Source organism: Gobio gobio, assembly GCF_949357685.1.
Source record: "Gobio gobio genome assembly, chromosome: 20".
Lineage (NCBI taxonomy): Eukaryota > Metazoa > Chordata > Actinopteri > Cypriniformes > Gobionidae > Gobio > Gobio gobio.
The window spans coordinates 37,401,169-37,421,579 of NC_137113.1; the positions used below are offsets into that span (position 1 = coordinate 37,401,169).

Genomic DNA, 20,411 nt, shown 5'->3' on the forward strand with positions numbered 1-20,411 from the left:
CTCAATGGTTTAAACTTTCAGCTTAAATTTTAATGTGAGTGTTCACATTCATTATTTACATTATAGAGAGGCAAACATGCCAAAATCACGAGGGGGAAAAAACAAAATCAAACAAAACAATTCAAACAGGAAATAAATTTGAACTCAAAACATGCAATAAAAAAAGCATGTAGTATATGGTTACATTCTCAAAACATAAATCACTAAAATAGAACTTCTTTTTTTTTTGCTTAGAAGGTTTGCAAAAAGTAGACCTCTTAGCTCTACTTCAAAGTATGCAGATTTTATACAAATTCAACGTTGAACCAAAAAACAACAACAATTATGACATTTCTGTAACATCTTCAGCTCTCCCTAGGATCGTTTCTGCCATCTTAGGCAGGAAGGACTCTAGAAAATGGAAGAAGTCTTGAAAGACGCCTGCAGAATCATGGCTGGGTTGAAAATGGAGGACAACCTTGGTGCTTTCATTCCCACCAACAACTTCTGCATCCACTTTGAACTCCAACCAATTTTGAAGTTTCTCCTCTTTCTCCACAATGCTCTGTGTCACCCTGCTTTCAATGTCAACGCAGCCTCCTTCAGGTTTGGAAGTCTCATCGCTAGTCTTCAAGAGATCTCTCCGCACTTTCCGTCGGCCTGCCCAAACGCGGTTCCTTTGAGCCCAAGTCCAGTGGACTGGCTCTGGGTGCTCCATATCAACATCTAGTCTCGGTCTTTTAGCTTGTATAACAGTGGAGGTTGATGGACCCTCCTCCGTTATAAGAGGCCTTTTCTTACCAGCTTCACTTTTGGCTTGAGGACTAGTGTCTTCTAGACTCTGGTTATTATTCATCTCCATTTCATTTCCATCTTTGTCGGCTCCGTCCAGACTTTGACAAAGGTCTGCAGTTTGAGTCTCCTCTGAGGGTGAACATTTTAAAATTTCTTGAAACACCATCTGCACAGCAGAGCAGACCTTTGCAAACCAAAGACCCCTAAAACCCTTCCCAGCCTTTGCCAGTTGGGCACGCAATGGTTCTGGAAGAACGGCTGTCTTGAAAGGGATGCTGACCTCCATAATCTTCTCAGTCTCAACCTTTGAACGGGGTCCTGCTTCACTTGGCGGTGCAAAGAGCCGCACGAGGCCCCAGGATTTGCCCTTGGCTGATTTGCGCTGGTACTGCAAACTGCGGCAGTACTTCTCGGCCTCGCCGCATTCCCTCTTGAAGTTCTTTTGTGTTCGTTCGTTAAGGTTCCCGGCCACATTGTGGTTTAGCTCAAATGGATCCAGGACATTCATAGGGCCCAGTCTAGGGACAGGGGAGCGCTTCGGTTTGGGACTAGAGGCCTCTGCAGCGTTTACCTCTTCCTTGTCACTTTGAAGGAAGTCTGTAATAGGCAGCGCATGGCCATCTCGCAAAGACACCACTGATGCAGGGAAATCAAAATTTGAATAAAAGGTGAAGAATCCAAAAAGCAAAGTGCCTGAGGGAAAGGAGATAGGAAAAGTTATAGGGAGAATAACACAATGGACAGCACGTGTGACATAATTTACATCATATGCACAGTCTACTGATGCCTGTACAAACATCTGGTAGTAGTGCTGGGCGGCATGACCAAAAATTTATATCACAGTGGTATTTTTCTAAATTATACCGGTTTCGCATGATACATGAAAGGGTGTTAACCACATTTTCTACTGACTGAGAGGGGAAATACTGCAGTAGATTGACTAGAATGCCCTATTTTACTATATTCATGGCAATCAGCAGTATCACTTCAATACATTGTTTACAATAATTTTACAATTTTTTTCTTAAAAACAATCACTATACAAAATCAGGCATATATACAAATAACAACAACAGTAATAATAACACCTATTACATAGAATCTTTCAATTTAATATTTGACAGAAATTCTAAAATTACTCCAGGAGAAACCTAGTTAAAAATTTCCATTAAAAAGGTCATTCTATTAAAATATGTTTTACACTCGTGAAATTCTTACACAGAGCACAAACCGGTTTCTCTTCCCCCTTCAATAAATATGAATGAGTGAGTCTTGAATGTCCAATTCGGCATTTCGTATATACAACCTGGTCATATCCATTTTCAAAATAATAACTCCTTGATTTAAAACTGGATTCACCTCATATAATTTGTTATTTACAAATTTGTTCCATTCCATTTGCCATTTATTGTAAATGTACAGGTTCAATATGGGTTTAACGCCAGATGCTGGTATTTTACATTCTGTCATTTCCAACTGAAGTGCTTCCTTTGCTGCTTTATCTCCCTATTTTACTGTCATGATGAGTGAATATTGTAGAAAAGTTCCACGCTAGAATTAATACAGGTTTGCAAAGCCCCACAAAATGATGCTGTGGGGAGACAACCAATAAAACACAGACCTGCAACACATTCATTATAGACACATGAATATTAAAATATAACCACAGAGTTAAAGGCACCTTAAGCATTTTAAAAATCTAACCCTATATAACAACAAACTGCCAAAACGAGGGAGAAACGCAGAAGAACATTTAAAAGGTCTAAGGATATTTAAAACATTTAAGAGCACTACAGTCTCTGAACAAATGACACATCAGTTTAACACAGAAACAATAAAGCAGTTTATTTTTTTCCCATTCATCTTTTAATTGTCAGTCTATTAACTTAAATCCTTGTCTTCTGTGTATCAGAATAATCCATCGTGTCATCGCTGTCGTGATCAGACGTACGGCTGTAGTATCAGGGTCCTTGTTTGCATACATATAATTTGAAGAAGACGTGATGAAATATGTGCACATACACGCTTCTGGTTCATGTTTAGAGCACTAGAGTATATGAAATATGTCCATAAAAAAGGCGCTCGCTCCGGTCTATATCTGTCCTATATGATCCATGTGGTGAGTGTTGTTAATCTCATCGTGTGTCGTTTGAATTCTCTGCTGTAATCATAGGCTGAGTCCGAAATCGCCCCCCTAGAACCTCAAATAGGGCATTATTTGAGGGGACAGCCATTTGTAATGGTGTCCGAAACCATAGTGGACATTATTGAGTGCACTCATTCAATCCCACATTGCACCGCAATAGCGAGTGTACAGCTGATGTACCCACAACAATGTAAACTCAAACAGTGTCACGCTGCGCCGTGTTCCGAACATTGTTTAAACGACATATACCGGTATTGCGGTATAATCAAAATTCATATAAAAAAATAAATAAACACCGGTATTCGGTATGAACCGGTATACCGCCCAGCACTATCTGGTAGTGCGCAAAAAGCCTTGGAAATATGCTAAAAATATCATCAATAATTGTCTTAAAAATATCTGATTATTAGGGATGCACCGAATATTCGGCCACCGAAAATTTTCGGCCGAAAATGCCCCAAAAGTGCATTTTCGGTTTTCGGCCGAAAGACTTTTATCACCGAAACAACATGGCCGAAATGTTGTGATGACGCAAACAGAAACCGCGACCTGCACGTGCTTGTCTGAAGCAACATGTTTGCGGTGTGGCTGTGGACGTATTTCAGTATATCTTAGAAACACCCACGTCTGCCCCATGCACACGAGAGCTCATGTTCTCGATGAGAAGAGGACCAGACTTCACTGTGAAACCGAACGCAATCTTTAACAGTGGGCATGTTTTAAGCGCGGAACACACTTCAATCTGGCGGCAGCGCGCGCGCGTGAGCGCGATCGATCATCTCTTCCTTAAGAATAAACATGAATGAACATCTAAGGTGTGTTGAGGATACATTACAACTTACTGTCACGTATCATATGGGGTGTAATCGCTCAGTCAGTGTTTCAACGGCAGAAAGACCTCCCTATAACTGCTGTAAACTAAACAGTCATGTAGCATCATTTACCTCAGGCACCTCAGTATCCACAGCTGTTAGTTCACTAGAAAAATCAACTCTTTCACTAAATATATGACCTATATTAGCCGTTATATTCATTATATTCTACTGAACCTGTTAATGATATCTTGATTATTTCATTTATGTTTAAATAAAATGACAGACACTGTGTTTAAATGATTATATTTCAACAACGAATTGGATAAAAAACTATTTAATAATTAGATTTAGAAGGTATTGCAAAAACTGCCTTATGTGAAGTGTACATGTTTGTGTACTATGTTATTTGAGTGTTGATTATTAGACCTAAAAATAAATAGCAACTGAATTTAGGCTAATAGTTTGGGCTCTGTTTTTAACCTTTAATATTAATGTGCAAGTAAGGGCTCCCTATATAGTTTAGAGCAATATATGCAATAAACTTTTAGTTATAATTTAATTAATTTAAGGACAGATACTTTTTTTTTCCAGTTAACCAATAAAAATAAATAAAAAGCCATTTTGTAAAACTGCTGTACCGAGCCGTCAGTTTTGTGTACCGCTATCCCTATTCTACAGTTAACATATGGGCTATGGCTTTGCTTTGATACACTATTATGTTGAAGGCCTACAGAGAAAATAGTTGTATCTTTAAGCAGTTGCACTTGTTCTGAATGCACTTTCTTGTAGTAACGTTAGTCCTACAGAGAAAATTTTTAAATGCACTAGACCTAAATGCACTTTGTTTTTATGAGAGAACATTTAATTTAAAAACCTTTCTGTAGGCCTGTACATTATTATTTAATGTACAAATGAGTGGGGTTAAACATTTTAGTTTGAATTTTATTTTATACTGTGCATTGTTGCAATGTGCTAAATAAATATTGGCATAACTTGTAATTGATTTATTCTTTGAAACTTTAATATTAATGTATGCAATTGCAATGCCTTGATTTTAGTAAAGTTAGTACACAGTCATAGCCATAAATGCAATGGTACTAATAATTGGCATAATCTCTTTCGGTGTTTCGGTTTTCGGCCTTGGTTTCCTCTTTTTCGGTTTTCGGTTTCGGCCAAGAATTTTCATTTCGGTGCATCCCTACTGATTATATTGGATGACTGAGGAGAACTGTTAAAGAAAATTTTTAGGTAAATAGACATTCTTATGGTGATTAAAACAATGATAAATGCACATTGAATAGTGTTTTTTGAATGACTAAGACGATAAAGAGGCGACATCAACGTCATTAAATGATAAATATGACTATATCAACATGCAATATCGTTGATGAAATAAGACTGAGACTAACATGTAGTTAAAAATAAAAACTCGACCAAATCACTGTTTTTGTTGTGGAAAAAAAACGACGACAAAACATTACAGACTGTTTTTCAGGCTGCAACAAGCTTTCATGCTTGCAGTTGCCAGAGCTTTTCTGTTAAAAGATCACATTTTCTACCCAATGTTTTACTTAATCTTTGCAATCTGGTAACCATGCGCACATGCTCTCTCTACAGTGCGGAAAAAGCTAAAATGATCTGAAAACACCAAGAAGAAAGCTGTTGTTTAGCAATCTCCATTTGAGATGTTCTACTACTTAAATGAAAGTGCCATTCTGTCGGTCAGTCACGAGCCACTTGGAATCTTTGCAAAAGCTCCCATTGTGATAAATCTGTGACTGTAATAAATCCAAACATGGATCTCTCGACTATGTGATTGAGTTTGCTGTATAAAAATAATGAAAAGGCAGTGCCGTGGAATGGAAAAATGTGTGATAGAAAAATGCGTTCAGTGTGAACAAGTTACATTCGTTACTATAGCAACAGTAGGCTTCTGTGGCGTTTTCTTTACAAATTGTCACTGAACAGTAGAAAAGTAAAAGTAATGATAAAAACTCTTATATCGAGGAGAGCTGTGATATAAATTGTTTGGTATAAATAAACAGATTTTGATTAAGTGAGTGAGTGAGTGAGTAAGTGAAGTATTTATATAGCACATTTCCTATGTACTGCTGTACATCCAAAGCCCTTTACAATCATGTCAGGGTCTCTCCTCAACCACCACTAGTGTGCAGCATCCAGTTGGATGATTCAACGGCAGCCACAGCACAACAGCGCCAGTGCGTTCACCACACACTGGCTATAGAGAGTGATCGAGCCAATTCAGTTAAAGGGTTAGTTCACCCAAAAATGAAAATTCTGTCATTAATTACTTACCCTCATGTCGTTCGACACCCGTCAGACCTCCGTTCATCTTCGGAACAGAAATGAAGATATTTTAGTTGAAATCTGATGCCTCTGAAAGTCCTCCATTGGTACTCTACACTCTCAAGACCCTTAAAAGGTACTAAAGACGTCGTTACAAAGTCCATCTCACTACAGTGGTTCTAAAATAACTTTATGAATCGGCGACAATAGTTTTTGTGCGCAAAAAAACCCTAAATAACGACTTAAATAGTGATGACGATTTCAAAACAAAGCATCATGAAGCTTCGAAGTGTTATGAATCACTGAGCCGAATGATGATTCGGATCGCGTGTCAAACCGCCAAACTGCTGAAATATGGCGATTCAAACTGCTGAATCGACTCAGTGATTCATAACGCTTCGAAGCTTCATGATGCTTTGTTTTGAAATCGTCATCACTATGTAAGTCGTTATTTAGGGTTTTTTTGCGCACAAAAACTATTGTCGCCGATTCATAAAGTTATTTTAGAACCACTGTAGTGAGATGGACTTTGTAACGACGTCTTTAGTACCTTTTAAGTGTCTTGAGAGTGTAGAGTACCATTGAGCCAATGGAGGACTTTCAGAGGCATCAGATTTCAACTAAAATATCTTAATTTCTATTCCGAAGATGAACGGAGGTCTGACGGGTGTCGAACGACATGAGGGTAAGTAATTAATGACAGAATTTTCATTTTTGGGTGAACTAACCCTTTAATGGGGATTATTAGGAGGCCATGATTGATAAGGGTCAATGGAGGGAATGTGGCCAGGACATCGGATTTACACCCCTACTCTTTTACGAGAAGTGGTTTGGTTGTTTTAATGACCACAGTGAGTCAGGACCTTGGTTTAACATCTCATCCGAAGGACAGTGCTTCTTACACTACAGTGTCCCTGTCACACTGGGGCATTCAGACCACACACGGTGAGCACCCCATGCTGGCCTCACTACCATTTCTTCCAGCAGCAACCTAGTTTTCCCAGGAGGTCTCCCATACCAGCCTCAACCCTGCTTAGCTTCAGTGGGAAACTAGTCTTGGGGTGGGTCGGTCGGTCATTTATCATATACTGGTAAAACAAGAAAATTCTTTAAAAAATGTAAACCGTGAAATTCATAGTAATCAGGCTCGGTTCTTGGCTGCTATAAAAGGGTGAGCTGGCAGATATCCTGGGTGGGCTTATAAGACGGACGGACGGTCTGTCTGTCTCCGGCGTGATGACTCCGATATTTTGAATATTCCTATCTAATAATTGCCTCACCAACATGGCATGATGGCCAGAGGAGAACTGGCACCAAGACTGAGCCTGGTTTCTCACAAGGTTTATTTTTCTCCTGGTGGAGTTTTGGTTCCTTGCCACTGTCCTTTGGCTTGGCTTGCTCAGTTGGGGACACTAAATTTTCAACTAAATATCCAAAAAAAATTTCAACTACTAATCTGCCCGCATTGTCACTTGAAATTAACTGGATAACGTCACCATTTTCTCCAGAGCGGCTGTACAGCCGAATCAAATTCTGTTGCATTATTTTCCTGTTTAACACTGTGAAGCTGCTTTGAAACAATCGGCATTGTAAAAAGCGCTATACAAATAAAGGTGACTTGACAGTAAATGCAGCATACTTTGAAAGGCAGAAAATTGAGTATAGCTGGGCATTATAAGGCACCTCATAAGTGACTTAACTGAAATACTGTTCATGGGCAGGAACTCCATTCATACTCCACAGTCACTACCACAATTTTCATTCACATGAACCTGAGACTTGACTCATTTGATTCACTTGCAACCAATATTCACAATATTGTGTGAATTAAAAATTCACAATTACTGAAATTTTTCTTATAACATTAGATTTCTATGAATATTTTCAGTATTGAATGAAAACTAGCCCATGTTGGCCCCTGCTGGTAGATATTGTAACTACACCATTACACTGCATATATATAATGGTTGTAAACAATGTTCATCAATGTTCCTTATTGTTTCAAAAGCAGCTTTGCATTCTGACAAAATAAAACAGTTATCAAGAAACAAATAAAATTAGTATTCTGGTAGATAAATTATATTACTTTAGAAAAAACTAATTGAGTACAGCAGGGTGGTTCAACATTAGCCAAACAATTACAATTTAGATAAATGGCAATAAGACAATCCCAGAGGAAATAGGAAACATTTCCCTATTTATTCTGGGATTGCATTACCCACAGAGAATACATGCAGTGCTGCCTTTGTTCACAATTACAAAAAAAGCTTATTAAAATAATATTGTGTATTGAAAAACGGTTGACAACCAGTTTACAATACGTTTTAAATATCAATTACCTAGAAAATGTAATTAAAAGGAGCATCCAACTCTGTATCCAAACTGTAAATTGCGATGTTACACTTAAAAAAAAATGTAAACCTGTATGGACTCATTCTACAATGCTTGTGGATCAAAAATCCAATCCAGTATGACTTTTAAACTGTACAACTCCTTTGTCTGCGCAAGATGAGAACAGAAACCAGACAGAATGCTGGTTAAAGGATAGTTCACTCAAAAATGACAATTCTGACCATTTATTTACCCTCATGTCGTTCCAAATTTTATGACTTATGTGGAACATAAAATAAAATATTTTGAAGAATGCTGGTAACCAAACAGTTTTAGTTTCAATTGACCAAAAAGTCAATGGGAACCAAACATTTTTCAAAATATCCTTTTTTAGTTAATGATCTGCAAGACTGGGGCTTTATTAATGCTGTTCATTGATTCGAGTAAATGTTTTGACATTTGGGTATAAAGTGTTTTAATTCTACAATGGTGTAAAACCGTCTAAGTGCTGCCCTCTTAAGGATGAACGTTGGCTACTGCAGTTGAATTTTCCTATTGGACGTTGTAGGTCATCGTGACGCATGATGGTTCTTCCAACGGCTCACCACGCCCTAAGAAATGTTTTCTCCAATCACATGATGAGAACTGCTTCACTCCAGTATGAACTCTCATGTTACTTGAAGTAGAAACATTATGAATGAAACTTACTTGACACTTGCTTTAAAATACGGGTAAATAAGGCAGTTGTCAATAAACGTCAGGCTTTTCTTGCGATATTATTGCCGCCCGTCATGTGTACAGAAGATCATTTTCATACATGAGACGCACTTTCAAACCCTGACACGCAAGTGGTTGCCGTGGTAACGAACAACAATACCGTAACGTGCTGGCGTATATATTCTAACTTTTATTTGATGAAATCTGTTTATAATAGGCTATTAGGTTTGAACAAATCAATCAAATCAGAATCAGATCAATGCATCACTGCGGGTCTCAGGTGCACGCCCTCCACTCAGTCCCGCCCTCCGCTCATCCCCTCTGTCTCCGCTGGGCTCTGCCCCACTTTTCCAGCATTTTTCAAATATTGCCAGTGGGTGGAGTTAAGCGCTGAGCTGGGGTTTAGTTACCCTTTAATGTTCAGCAGAAGAAAGAAATGCATACAGGTTTGGAATGACATGAGGGCGAGTAAATGATGCCAGAAACAAAACCTGTTTTTCATTTTCATCAAAAACAGGTTAACACATGTACATGGGCACGCACTTTGTCACCTTAACTGGATTAGGAACGTTCATGTTAACACTCACTGATAAGTCAACTGAAATGAGCTAAAAGCAAGTGTGGTACTTACAGAGATCTTCAGTGTTTTTGCTTGGTGGTACACTAAAGGGCTGACTAGGAAATGTACAATCCCAATCCTCAATAACACACTCTTCTTCCTCACCTACACAAAAAAAAAAAAAACATTATTAATAGAGCTGTGGAATATAATACGTTTTTACAACGCTGATGTGAACAATTCTGCATTGATGCATAAAAACTAAAGAATCTTCGAAAAATTTCATTAAATAGAATTTATTAACATATAATAGTATACAGTTATTAAGCACAATAAGCCATGAAAAAGATCTCAATGCGTTACTTGCGCTGACTGACACACCCGAAATGTGCGCACAAATCCTGAATTCAGTTCTCTTTAGTGACGCATTGTTACTTGAACTGTCAGATACACAGAATTATCTCAAAATATTTCTTAAATGTATACATGTATGTGTGTTTATTCAAATATACATAATTATACACAGTACAAACACATTATGTAAACAAACATTTATTTGCGATTAATCGCAATTAATTGTTTGGCAGCATTAGTATTAAGTAATAAAATATAGATAAAACAATTTATAAAGGAAGTTAAATTAACAGAAGTCCTGGTTAACGTACAGGCCATGTTCTTGAGCTGATTGACAGAGGGAAGCACAAGAGGGTCTCGATTCTGAAGGTAGAAGATCACCAGCAGTGTAAGAGCGTAGTTGTTCAACAATGGTCCAGGGCCAGACATGTTCCCTATGACATTAGAAATGTACAAGGTTTAACTCAGCAAACTGTACAAGCAAATTACACAAAAACTGTCAAAAGCTGTTTCCACCCACCTATTTTTATGCACATTTTGGAATATCTGATTTAAAAAAAAATGTTGGATAGAAATGCCAAGATGCACATAAATACTAAAAATGTGCTTAAAAACATGTGCTCTCAATGTAGTTGGATAAATGTTTTATTCTATAAGAAAATGTCCATAAACTACGATGGAAACACACAGAACTAAAATTCCGTTTTGGTCAAAGTCTATCATCAAAGTGGTTTAGTATAAATACCTTTCAGAACTCTCTTACACGAATGCGTTCCCAAACAGCAGGCATCCGCCTCCGAAAGCAAGATAACTATTGCAATTCGGCTGCACGCTCTGAGATGCAGGTAATGTATTATATGATACAATTATTCTATTATCTACTCCAACTTTTCTTAATGATATTTAGCACCAGTTTATCAGGAAGTGATCCGGAATAAACAGTGCTTTATTTGCAAATGTTTCATGCGATATTCCGATTTTAGTTAAATTTAAATTCGCAACTTCGGATGGAAACATAGCTAGTAAATGTCCAGGTCATACAGTATATCACCTCGAAATCAAAAGGAAAAAGTAGTTATATTTTGTCTAGGGAAAATGAAGCTTGGTTTTAGAACCATTAAAAGTGTTTGCATTTTGATATCATGACAACAAAGCTTATTTTTATCCGATGCCTCAATTGTCTCATTACTGTAATTTAAATACTTTTAAAATGTTAAGTACATGTCTGAATTTCTGAATTATTTTACACAGATTTTAATTTTAAAAAAGAGGAAAACAAGTGTCATTTTACATGCGCAATATTTACAATATTAATTTACATAAAATATTATATTGAGAATTAATATTTTGCACTAAAAATGTATCACTATAATATGCTGTAACAATGAAAACAAACTGAACAGCCCTAAAAATATGCACTTGTGTATGGCAAAATATTTAATTACATAATGTACCTTTTTATAGACAATTAATTATCATATAAAACTATATTACATTACCTGCTAATTGTTTCTGCTTAGCCCATAAACGGATGGTGTATACTAAGGGTCGCAGTCTGGAATCGATGCCTGAACACAGCTGCAGAAATCGAGTGTTTCTTACTGCCAATCTGGTGCAAAAAGGGAAGACATTATTGACAAAGATGTCACAAACCTGAAGTATACTACTGTGCAATGGGGTGCTACATTCAAAGGCCGAAAATAACTGTTTTCAACCTATTGTTGATTGTGATGTCTCCTTGGAGGTTGAGCTCTCGATGACTGAACTTGACCACAGGAAGTCGGGCAGTGCTGAGCGTCTGTACTTTGTGCACACCTGGAACGCACTTATTCAAAATGGCTGCAAGAAGCTCCAAAATTTCAGCAGGAGTGGCAGTGGACAGGTCAATGTCGGACAAAATGGAGTCTTCAGAATGGCAATCCTCAGACGGATTTTCTCCTGTCTGTTGAAATGGGTGGTTTTAGACATTTTACAGATAGAAATAAATTGATTCATTATGTGATGTCTGAGTTCACAGATGTCCAGTGTTAGTGGTGCTAACACACCGATCCAGAAGACTTTGCACGAGCTTGAAATGCTTTGGTGTTCTCAAGGTCGAGGAACAGATCAAGGTCACAGGAGTGAATCCCAAATGTGTTCACAGAGGAGCCAAAGGGCACAATCTGGCAATCTATAACACATGACACAAAGACTTAGCAAAGTCATATTTTAATTTTAAAAATCACATAACATTTTGATTTATGACAGACAATTCAGTCATTTTTAAAGTCCAAGGAGAGGCAGTTAGTCATTGTGAAACGTCCAAACATTTGGTATCTCTGAAAAGCCCTGAATGTGAACTTTATAGGACATCCAGACTGTAACTGAGAAATTGACTAAAATATAATGTCCACTACAGAGGACAAAAGTAAAGTCTATTCCTGGGTCCCCAGGAGGATGTATTTAGATATGAACTGAGATATGTTCACTTTGTAGCTGGACTTTGAAGTGGACGCATCTTTTTAGTTGTGATAGTGTCTCAGTCTACATTACATTCACACTGGTGTTTTTAGGAACCCAATCAAATGTAATAATAATAATAATAATAATAATAATAATAAATTTTTATTATTATTAGGTTTTAACTTTAAAATGAAGACAGAAATGCATTACTGTTATAAATTACAATTGTACTTTAAAATAAATGTGATGATTAAATCACATTTTATTTTACATTACAAGTTATAATATGAATATGTATGTCTTAAATTCTTCACTTTCAAACATTCAAACCCTCAAGCTTTTAACACTTAAAGGTGTCATGAAATTGCTTTTTTTATACTGTTGTCTGAGGTCAACTTATGATGTTCGCAGGGTTTTTACATTCAAAAACATAATAATGAATAAGTAATAGGCTATTTTCTGCCTTGGTTTTGAGGGTCTCTGAAAAACGGTCGGTTTTTGCCGCATTGAAGACTTGGAAGTAAACGCCCACGGCTAGGATTGGATAAGATTTGCATATTTAATAAGCTTCTGCTCCCCTGTCAGTGACAGCGTGTGGCAAACGGCAACCGGAATGAATCGCCCAGCCTACAGCCAAGGCTCGCAAAATGTCTTTATCAAACAAACACAATGATTCATCTCTCATCCACCCTTGACTGATTGGAATGTTATTTCTGTATAATTTCGCCAGATCATCAGTGAATATAACCGCGAACCACACACACACACACACACACGCACACACACACACGCACACACACACACGCACGCACAAACCTTCTCCGGCCTGTCACAGCGTGCAAAGGTATCTAATCAATAGATATCAAACGATCTGTAACAATGCAATACTAACACATATAAAAAAAAACATGTTTTACTCACATAAGTGTGTTGCACCGTCCCTGTCGGATCCAATATAGAAGGCACAGCATTGTGTTTTAATCTCAGTATGTCTGCAAATCCAGTCTTGACCTCTATCTTGTTTACAATCGATTCCGCTGTGAAATGAAGCAAACAAACGCAATGTCTTGCGCACGTGAGCTGGAACCGGCATCTCCACGAGTCAGTGGTCGGGCTTGAGGCGGTGCTTCTGCGTCCTACTACGTCAATGGTCGACATATTGTGAGAGCTCACGTTTTCTGGGCCTGGTGTCTATAAAAGCTTTTCTTTGAATAACAAGGACTTTTTCAGCTCTGAAACTTACAGGATATTCTTATATTACCATGCCCTCAAGGGAAAGTTGATTTCTCAATTCATCACCCCTTTAAAATACAAGCTTTTGTTTTGGCAGAATATTCAAATAAATGCTGTGAACTTCTATTAACAAACATTTTGGAAATGATACAAAAGTGAATGTAAATAGCGTAAGCCTATCACACACTGCATTTTCGCAGGGGTGATGAATTGAGAAATTAACTTTCCTTTCCTTTGATATATAAAAGTTAATTTGTGATATAAGAAAAGTTTTGGAGCTGAAAACTTCCTTGTTAGTCAAAGAAAAGCTTTTATTGACACCAGGCCCAGAACACGCTCAATCTCAGAATATGTCGACCACTGACGTCATAGAATGCTGAAAAGCACCCTCAACAGATAAATACGTACGCCTGCTTCTGTAGCCCCACCCACCGACTCGTGGAGCTAAACGGATAGCGTCACAGAGCAATAAAAATGCCGGTTCCAGCTCACGAGCATACGACATTGCGCGTTTGTTCCTTCATTTCACTGCAGAATCGTTTGTAAACAAGATACAGGTCGAGACTGGATTTGCAGACATACTGAGATTAAAACAATACTGTGCCTCCTATATTGGATCCGACAGGAACAGTGCAACACACTTATGTGAGTAAAACATGTTTTTTATATGTGTTCGTATTGCATTGTTACAGATCGTTTGAAATTTATTGATTACATACCTTAGCACGCGGTCACAGGCTGGGGAATCCTCTATTTGAAGTGTTCAAATAAAAAAAAGCCAGTGCATGACCCCTTTAAACTCACAGCACATGCAGAGATGAAGTTCTCTGCATTTGATTTAATCATTAGCTCTTCATTAACTAATGAACCCCCATTAGGAAACATAGGTCTAGGGATAAGGATGCAATGATGGAAATCTGGTTCAAGTTTGAGTTAAGATTAGACCTGGAAAGAACTCTGTGAAGACTTCCTGTAGCAGCTGAACTAGGAGATCTCTCACTTTCTTCTCATTGTCTGTCAGTTCAAAACTCTCCACCACCTTCTGGACCTGCTCATTTACCTTTTACACACAAAAAGAAAATAAATGTAAAAAATGAAAAGGCTTTAAAACAAGAAAGCTGTGTGAATGTGGAATGCTCTCTTACAGATGTAGCCTTGCAGATCTCATAGTTGAGTTTGTCCAGGCTGATCTGGGTGTTTTTGGGTTTCCCTCTGCTGGCCAGTTTGAATTCTTTCCTCTCTCTGGGCTTGACACGGAGCTGGAGTCCATTGAGCTGATGCTCTAGTTGTGCCAGAGCTGTATGAACGTTCTGTGGCTCGGAGAACTCAACTATAGCATACACACCCTACACAGAACAACAACTCTCACAATTAACATCTCCATTGACTCAAACGATTCATATAAAGCCTACTGTATCATATTTGATGCACAGATTTCTAAGGCCTCTAAATTATCAATCGACATGATCAAAACTAAGCTGAAAGCCCTGTTGTACACAACCTACTAGATGCCTTCTGTCATCTGATTGATAGATACATTTTTAGAAAGTAAAAGGCCTTTTTTCTGTGAGATAATTACTGATGTTTGGTAGTCATATTTCAAGATTAAACTATTATTAGGTTTACTTGATTATCCATACATTTAAAATGTGAGGCTTTTGAAGAATGTTTATTTGTTCATCTGTCAATCATCATTGTATTGCATTGTATTATATGTTTTCCCCAACAATGAAAACTATGATTGAAAAATTAAATCATAAAACTAATCTTGTAAATATCATCTTACCTAACACGTATTATTGGGAGATATACACTGACAGCAGATATTTAAATGCATGTTATGCAAGAAGTCTGCTTCTATACTGATATAAAGATCTCACTGATTTACATTAAGCTATCAGAATTGCATCTTTCTTTTTTTGACATAGAAATATGAGCAACTGCAAAAAATTGCAAATTTCTGCTCAGTTTGAACCTTTAAAAAATAGTTTTCTACCTCCTCAAGTATGAGCTCCATAATATCCTATATCAAGCTATATGAGCCATAAAAGCCTGATCTATCAAATATGATACTCAACAAAACAAAAAAACAATTGTGACCCTGGACCACATAAGTGGTCATAAGTCGACTCACACGCTATATTTGTGGCAATATCCAACAATACATTGTATGGGTCAAAAAGATAGATTTTTCTTTTATGCCAAAAATCATTAGGATATTAAGTAAAGATCATGTTCCATGAAGATATTTTGTAAATTTCCAACAGTAAATATATCAACCAAAAAATATTAGTAATATGCATTTGGACAACTTTAAAGGAGATTTTCCTCAATATTTATATATTTTTTGCACCCTCAGATTCTAGATATTCAAATTAGCTGTACCTCAGCAAAATATTGTCCCATCCTAACAAACCACAGATAAATGGAGAGCTTATTTATTCAGCTTTCATATGATGTATAAATCTTAATTTAAATAAATGTACCCTTATAACTGGTTTAGTAGTCCAGGGTCACAAACATGCAAACCTTTTTGTTTGTTTGTTTATTTTGTTCAAATAATTTTTTTTCGGACTATTATTTCATATCAGGCTTTACCGAGTAAAAACCATACCAACTTTTTAACATGTTTTATGGGATGTTTTCAAATCCCTAAGTCTCTATGATAATCTGCTCTCTAAATATGGTTCCTTACTTCAATGTAAAGTATGTAGATAGGTGTAATTTGAGGGCTTGTATAAAGCAACAGTAACAGTGATGCTTTCCATAGTAAACACCACTGATAATTGGATAACATTAACCACACATTTCTTGAATTAGAATCCCATTTCCAGAAAAAAAAAAAAAAAAAAACACAAGAATGTTTTGTTAATTCTCTTGAAACTTTGTTTAACTGACAAAAGTACATAGAAAAGATTTCCAATGATTTCACTGACCAACTTAACTGTATTTTGTAAATATAAACACATTTTTGATTTTGATGACTGCAACACACTCCCCAAAAGTTGGGACAGAAGCAAAATAAAAGCGAAAAGACTATAGAATAGAACAGTCCACAATTAGCAGGTGAATTGGTAATAGGTGAAGCGATTGGGTATAAAAGACTTTGCTGCCATACTTTGCAAGTAAAGATGGGTCATGGCTCACCACTTTGTACCAAATTTCATGAAAGAATTGTCAAACATATCAAAAATCCCATCTCAACAGAAGACTGCAAAGAATTAGGCCTTTCACCATCTAGCATACATAATATTGTGAAAAGATTCAAGGAATCCAGAGAAATCTCAGTCCGTGAAGGGCAAGGCAGGAAACCTGCCTACAAACCATCAGATGGCATTGCATGAGAAACATCATGCTAGTGTGTTAAATACAGCCACATGGGCTTGGGAGTACATTTAAAAACTGTTGTAACTTTACAGTCTGCTGCTGAATCAACAAATGCAACATGAATCTCTGTTATGCAAGGAGAAAGTAATACATCAGTTCTCTGGGCCCGTGCTCATCTCAGATGATCCAAAACATAGTGGAAATGTGTGCAGATGAGTCCACGATTCAGCTTGCTTTTGGGAAAAACAGACATCGAGTTCTCAGTCCCATAAGACGAAAGGCACCATCCAGACTTTCATCACCGACAGGTACAAAAGCAAATATCTGTGATGGTATAGGGGTGCATCAGTGCAAACGGCATCTGTGACTTGCAAATGTGTGTGAAGGTGCCATTGATGTGGAGGCATATATTGCGATTATAAAGAGACATTTAATGGCATCAAGATGACATCTTTCCTGGGAAGCAAGACAATGCCAGGCTTCATTCTGCACATGATAAAAAAAGTTTCTAGACACTCCATAGAAGAAATGTGCTTCACTGGCCTGCCTGCAGTCCAGATCGGTTTCTCAATGAAAATCTATGGTCTATCATGAAAAGGAGAATCAGACAAGGACGACCATGGACTGTTGAGCAGCTGTCTTGTATCAGATGAGATCCAAAGCAAAAAAAAAATCCACTTGCAAAACTGCAACAATTATTATCCTCAATTCCCGAATGATTAAAAAGTGTAATTAAAAGGAAAGGTGATGTGACAGTGGTAAACATGCCTCAGCCACACCTTTTTTGGATTGCGTTGCAGCCATCAAAATAAACATTTGTTTATATATAAAAAAATTAAATAAAAAAAATTAAGTTGGTCCGTGGAAACATTGGAAATATTTTCTCTGAACTTTCGGCAGTTAAATAAAGGTTAAAGAGAAATAACTCACAAATACTTGATTTTATTGCAGTTTATAAATGTCCCAACTTTTCTGGAAATTGGGTTATAAATTGAGTATGACATGTCAGGATAATTTAATATTCTGAATTTGATTACACTACTTCTGTTTTCAAGCACACATGTAACCAAGACAAAGAGCAAATTATTACCACAAGAGAATTAAACCACAGGGTAAAGACAGTGTGTATTATTAACCTTTTGCTTGTCCATGATCACATCTGACACCGGCCCAAACTGTGTGAAATACTCCTTCAGATCGGTTTGAGAGGTGTCTGGTTTAAAGCCGCTCACAAACACGCTGTTTTCCTCCTGAGCTTTACGCTGAGCTCGGAGCCGCTGGAGATGCTGGTGCTTCTTTCCTTTAACATGATCTTCCAGGCTCGGCCCTGCACAAAAAAACACTTCAGTTAAAAGTGAAAGCAACATGGGTGACGGAATACTGGTAATTCCAAAAGAAGATTTTCTTATGCATACTATTCATTCATTTCTCTTTTATTGATTATATCTTTGAATTCAAGTACTCACATATTTATACTTCATATATTAACCTTCATCAATAATATTAAAGTATTTAGTTAATTCAAGTTTCCTTTATTCTATTTGATTTATATCCACTTGTATTCACACGAATTTGCCAGAAATAATGCATGCAAGACGAATGATGGTATTTAAAATTGCTTGCTTTGGTCTGAAGCTGTCAAAACCACACTACGTCTATCCATTATTTCGTATAATGTTCATGAATGACTACCATATTTACAATAATATTATATAAAACTCAAAGATGCTGCAATATATTCTGTAGTATTACCATATGTGTTAAAAAGTACTTTTGGCAAACAGTGCCCTAAATATAATGTAAAACCCTGCACCTACATCAATTGTCGCATAACCAGTAACGTTAACGTCTAGAAACGTGTCTCACTAGTGTTAGGGCTAAGTTAATGTTTTTAGTTTATAATAACTTACTGTTGGGTATATTAACTTTGCAAAGGTTGCAGTGAAATCCCTTTTGCGTTGTCTGGATGTCTTTATCGAGCTCCATTGAGAGGCTGTGTGTTGGTAATTCCAAAGAAAAGCGTCCAAAATGCTACAGAAAACAACTCAAATCTCCCTCCATGATGTTCCGCTGCGTCCGTCCCCGGAATTCTTCCAACAGAAACACTGAGCGGGACATTTTAGTTCCGTCCGTCAGGAGGGTTGCCAGAGACTGAACGTCAAAGTTAAAGTTATTTCTTTTGTATTAATTCATGTACATTTAGTATATACAGCTAAATGAAAAATACTGAACACATTATCATATGTAACCAAAAGTAGCATTTCAAATCGAAGTGTGCTACTTTGTGTTCTATTGAGTTGCATGACTTCTTTACAGTCATTATCATTTAGGAAATAAATACAGGTTATCCCAAAAGGAGGGTTTTAAAATGTATTATATGTTACAATTTGCGATATTTATCTCTGCTGTCAAAAGGGAAGGTATATCTGTAATACAACAATTCTGTGCATTACATTTGACTGATATTGTGCGCACTTGTTTTTTGTTTTGTTTTTTACTGTATGCAGCGCAGCCCTGAAAATGTACTAGAAAGATCTTCTGTTTTGTTTATGTTGTTATTTTATACACAGGATATTCTATTTTCAAAGCATTCCATGCTTTATTTCTGATTATAATTGTTATATATGGGGAGTAGCCTCCACTTATATTGAAAATAAACGTTATTTTGCATTTTCAATTAAATTTTGCATAAAAATGTCAACCTTTCGCAAAGAAAGATGATAAAATTCACAGTTGGTATTACCTTTGGTCCGCAAGGAACAGCGAAATGCATTGTATTGTGGCATATGGTACCCAAATATCAAGCTAAAGCAGTAATTTACAAGGACAAATCAAAACAATTCACATACAATTACACTCTAGAGAATGTACAACAAATACAAAATGTACTTTTCCCACAATTTCACAAGTGAAATTTCCCAAGGTATGTTAACCCTGAAATGAGGGAAACTCTGAGTTTTCAGTTTCAGAATGGGAGGTATGTCAAACCCGAGAAAGCAGGGTAGGTCAAGCCCATTTCTGAAAGAGAGGTAACTTAAACTCAGTCAGTTACCATGGTAACTTACTCTGTGAACCTAACCGGGTCAGGAGCAGGTTTTCTTTGGTAAAGAGCTTCTTTCTGTCTCCTCACTTTTTTAAAGCGCCAGCAGTGTTTAAATACTTTATTCATTCATTTAAACTGCACAAATGCTTTTCTTACCGAGTATTTTGTCGTATTTCAAGAATAAATATTAAAAAAAAATCTATAAGCCAAGTTTACTTAAAACAAGTTAAATTATCTGCCACTTGACAAATATACAAAGTAAGAAAAACATTCTTTGCAGTACAGGAACATTCATTCATTCATTGGTCATATTTCATCATGAGGACACTGTCAAAGTGACAAAAATGGCATACAGGATCCTGA

The 20,411-nt window shown here is 36.9% G+C and overlaps 1 protein-coding gene across 1 annotated transcript; it reads right to left on the reverse strand.

The window, feature by feature from the left end:
- On the reverse strand, positions 1-19,097 carry tut1 (terminal uridylyl transferase 1, U6 snRNA-specific). Its single transcript, XM_079801558.1, has 10 exons — positions 18,916-19,097; positions 18,142-18,332; positions 14,824-15,024; positions 14,624-14,738; positions 12,049-12,173; positions 11,719-11,945; positions 11,503-11,612; positions 10,315-10,437; positions 9,722-9,814; positions 1-1,467 (listed from the first exon to the last, which is right to left on the reverse strand). The coding sequence occupies exons 1-10, from the start codon at positions 18,989-18,991 to the stop codon at positions 323-325; spliced, it is 2,406 nt and encodes an 801-aa protein (XP_079657684.1). The 5' UTR covers positions 18,992-19,097; the 3' UTR covers positions 1-322.
- Positions 19,098-20,411: the final 1,314 nt, after the last annotated feature.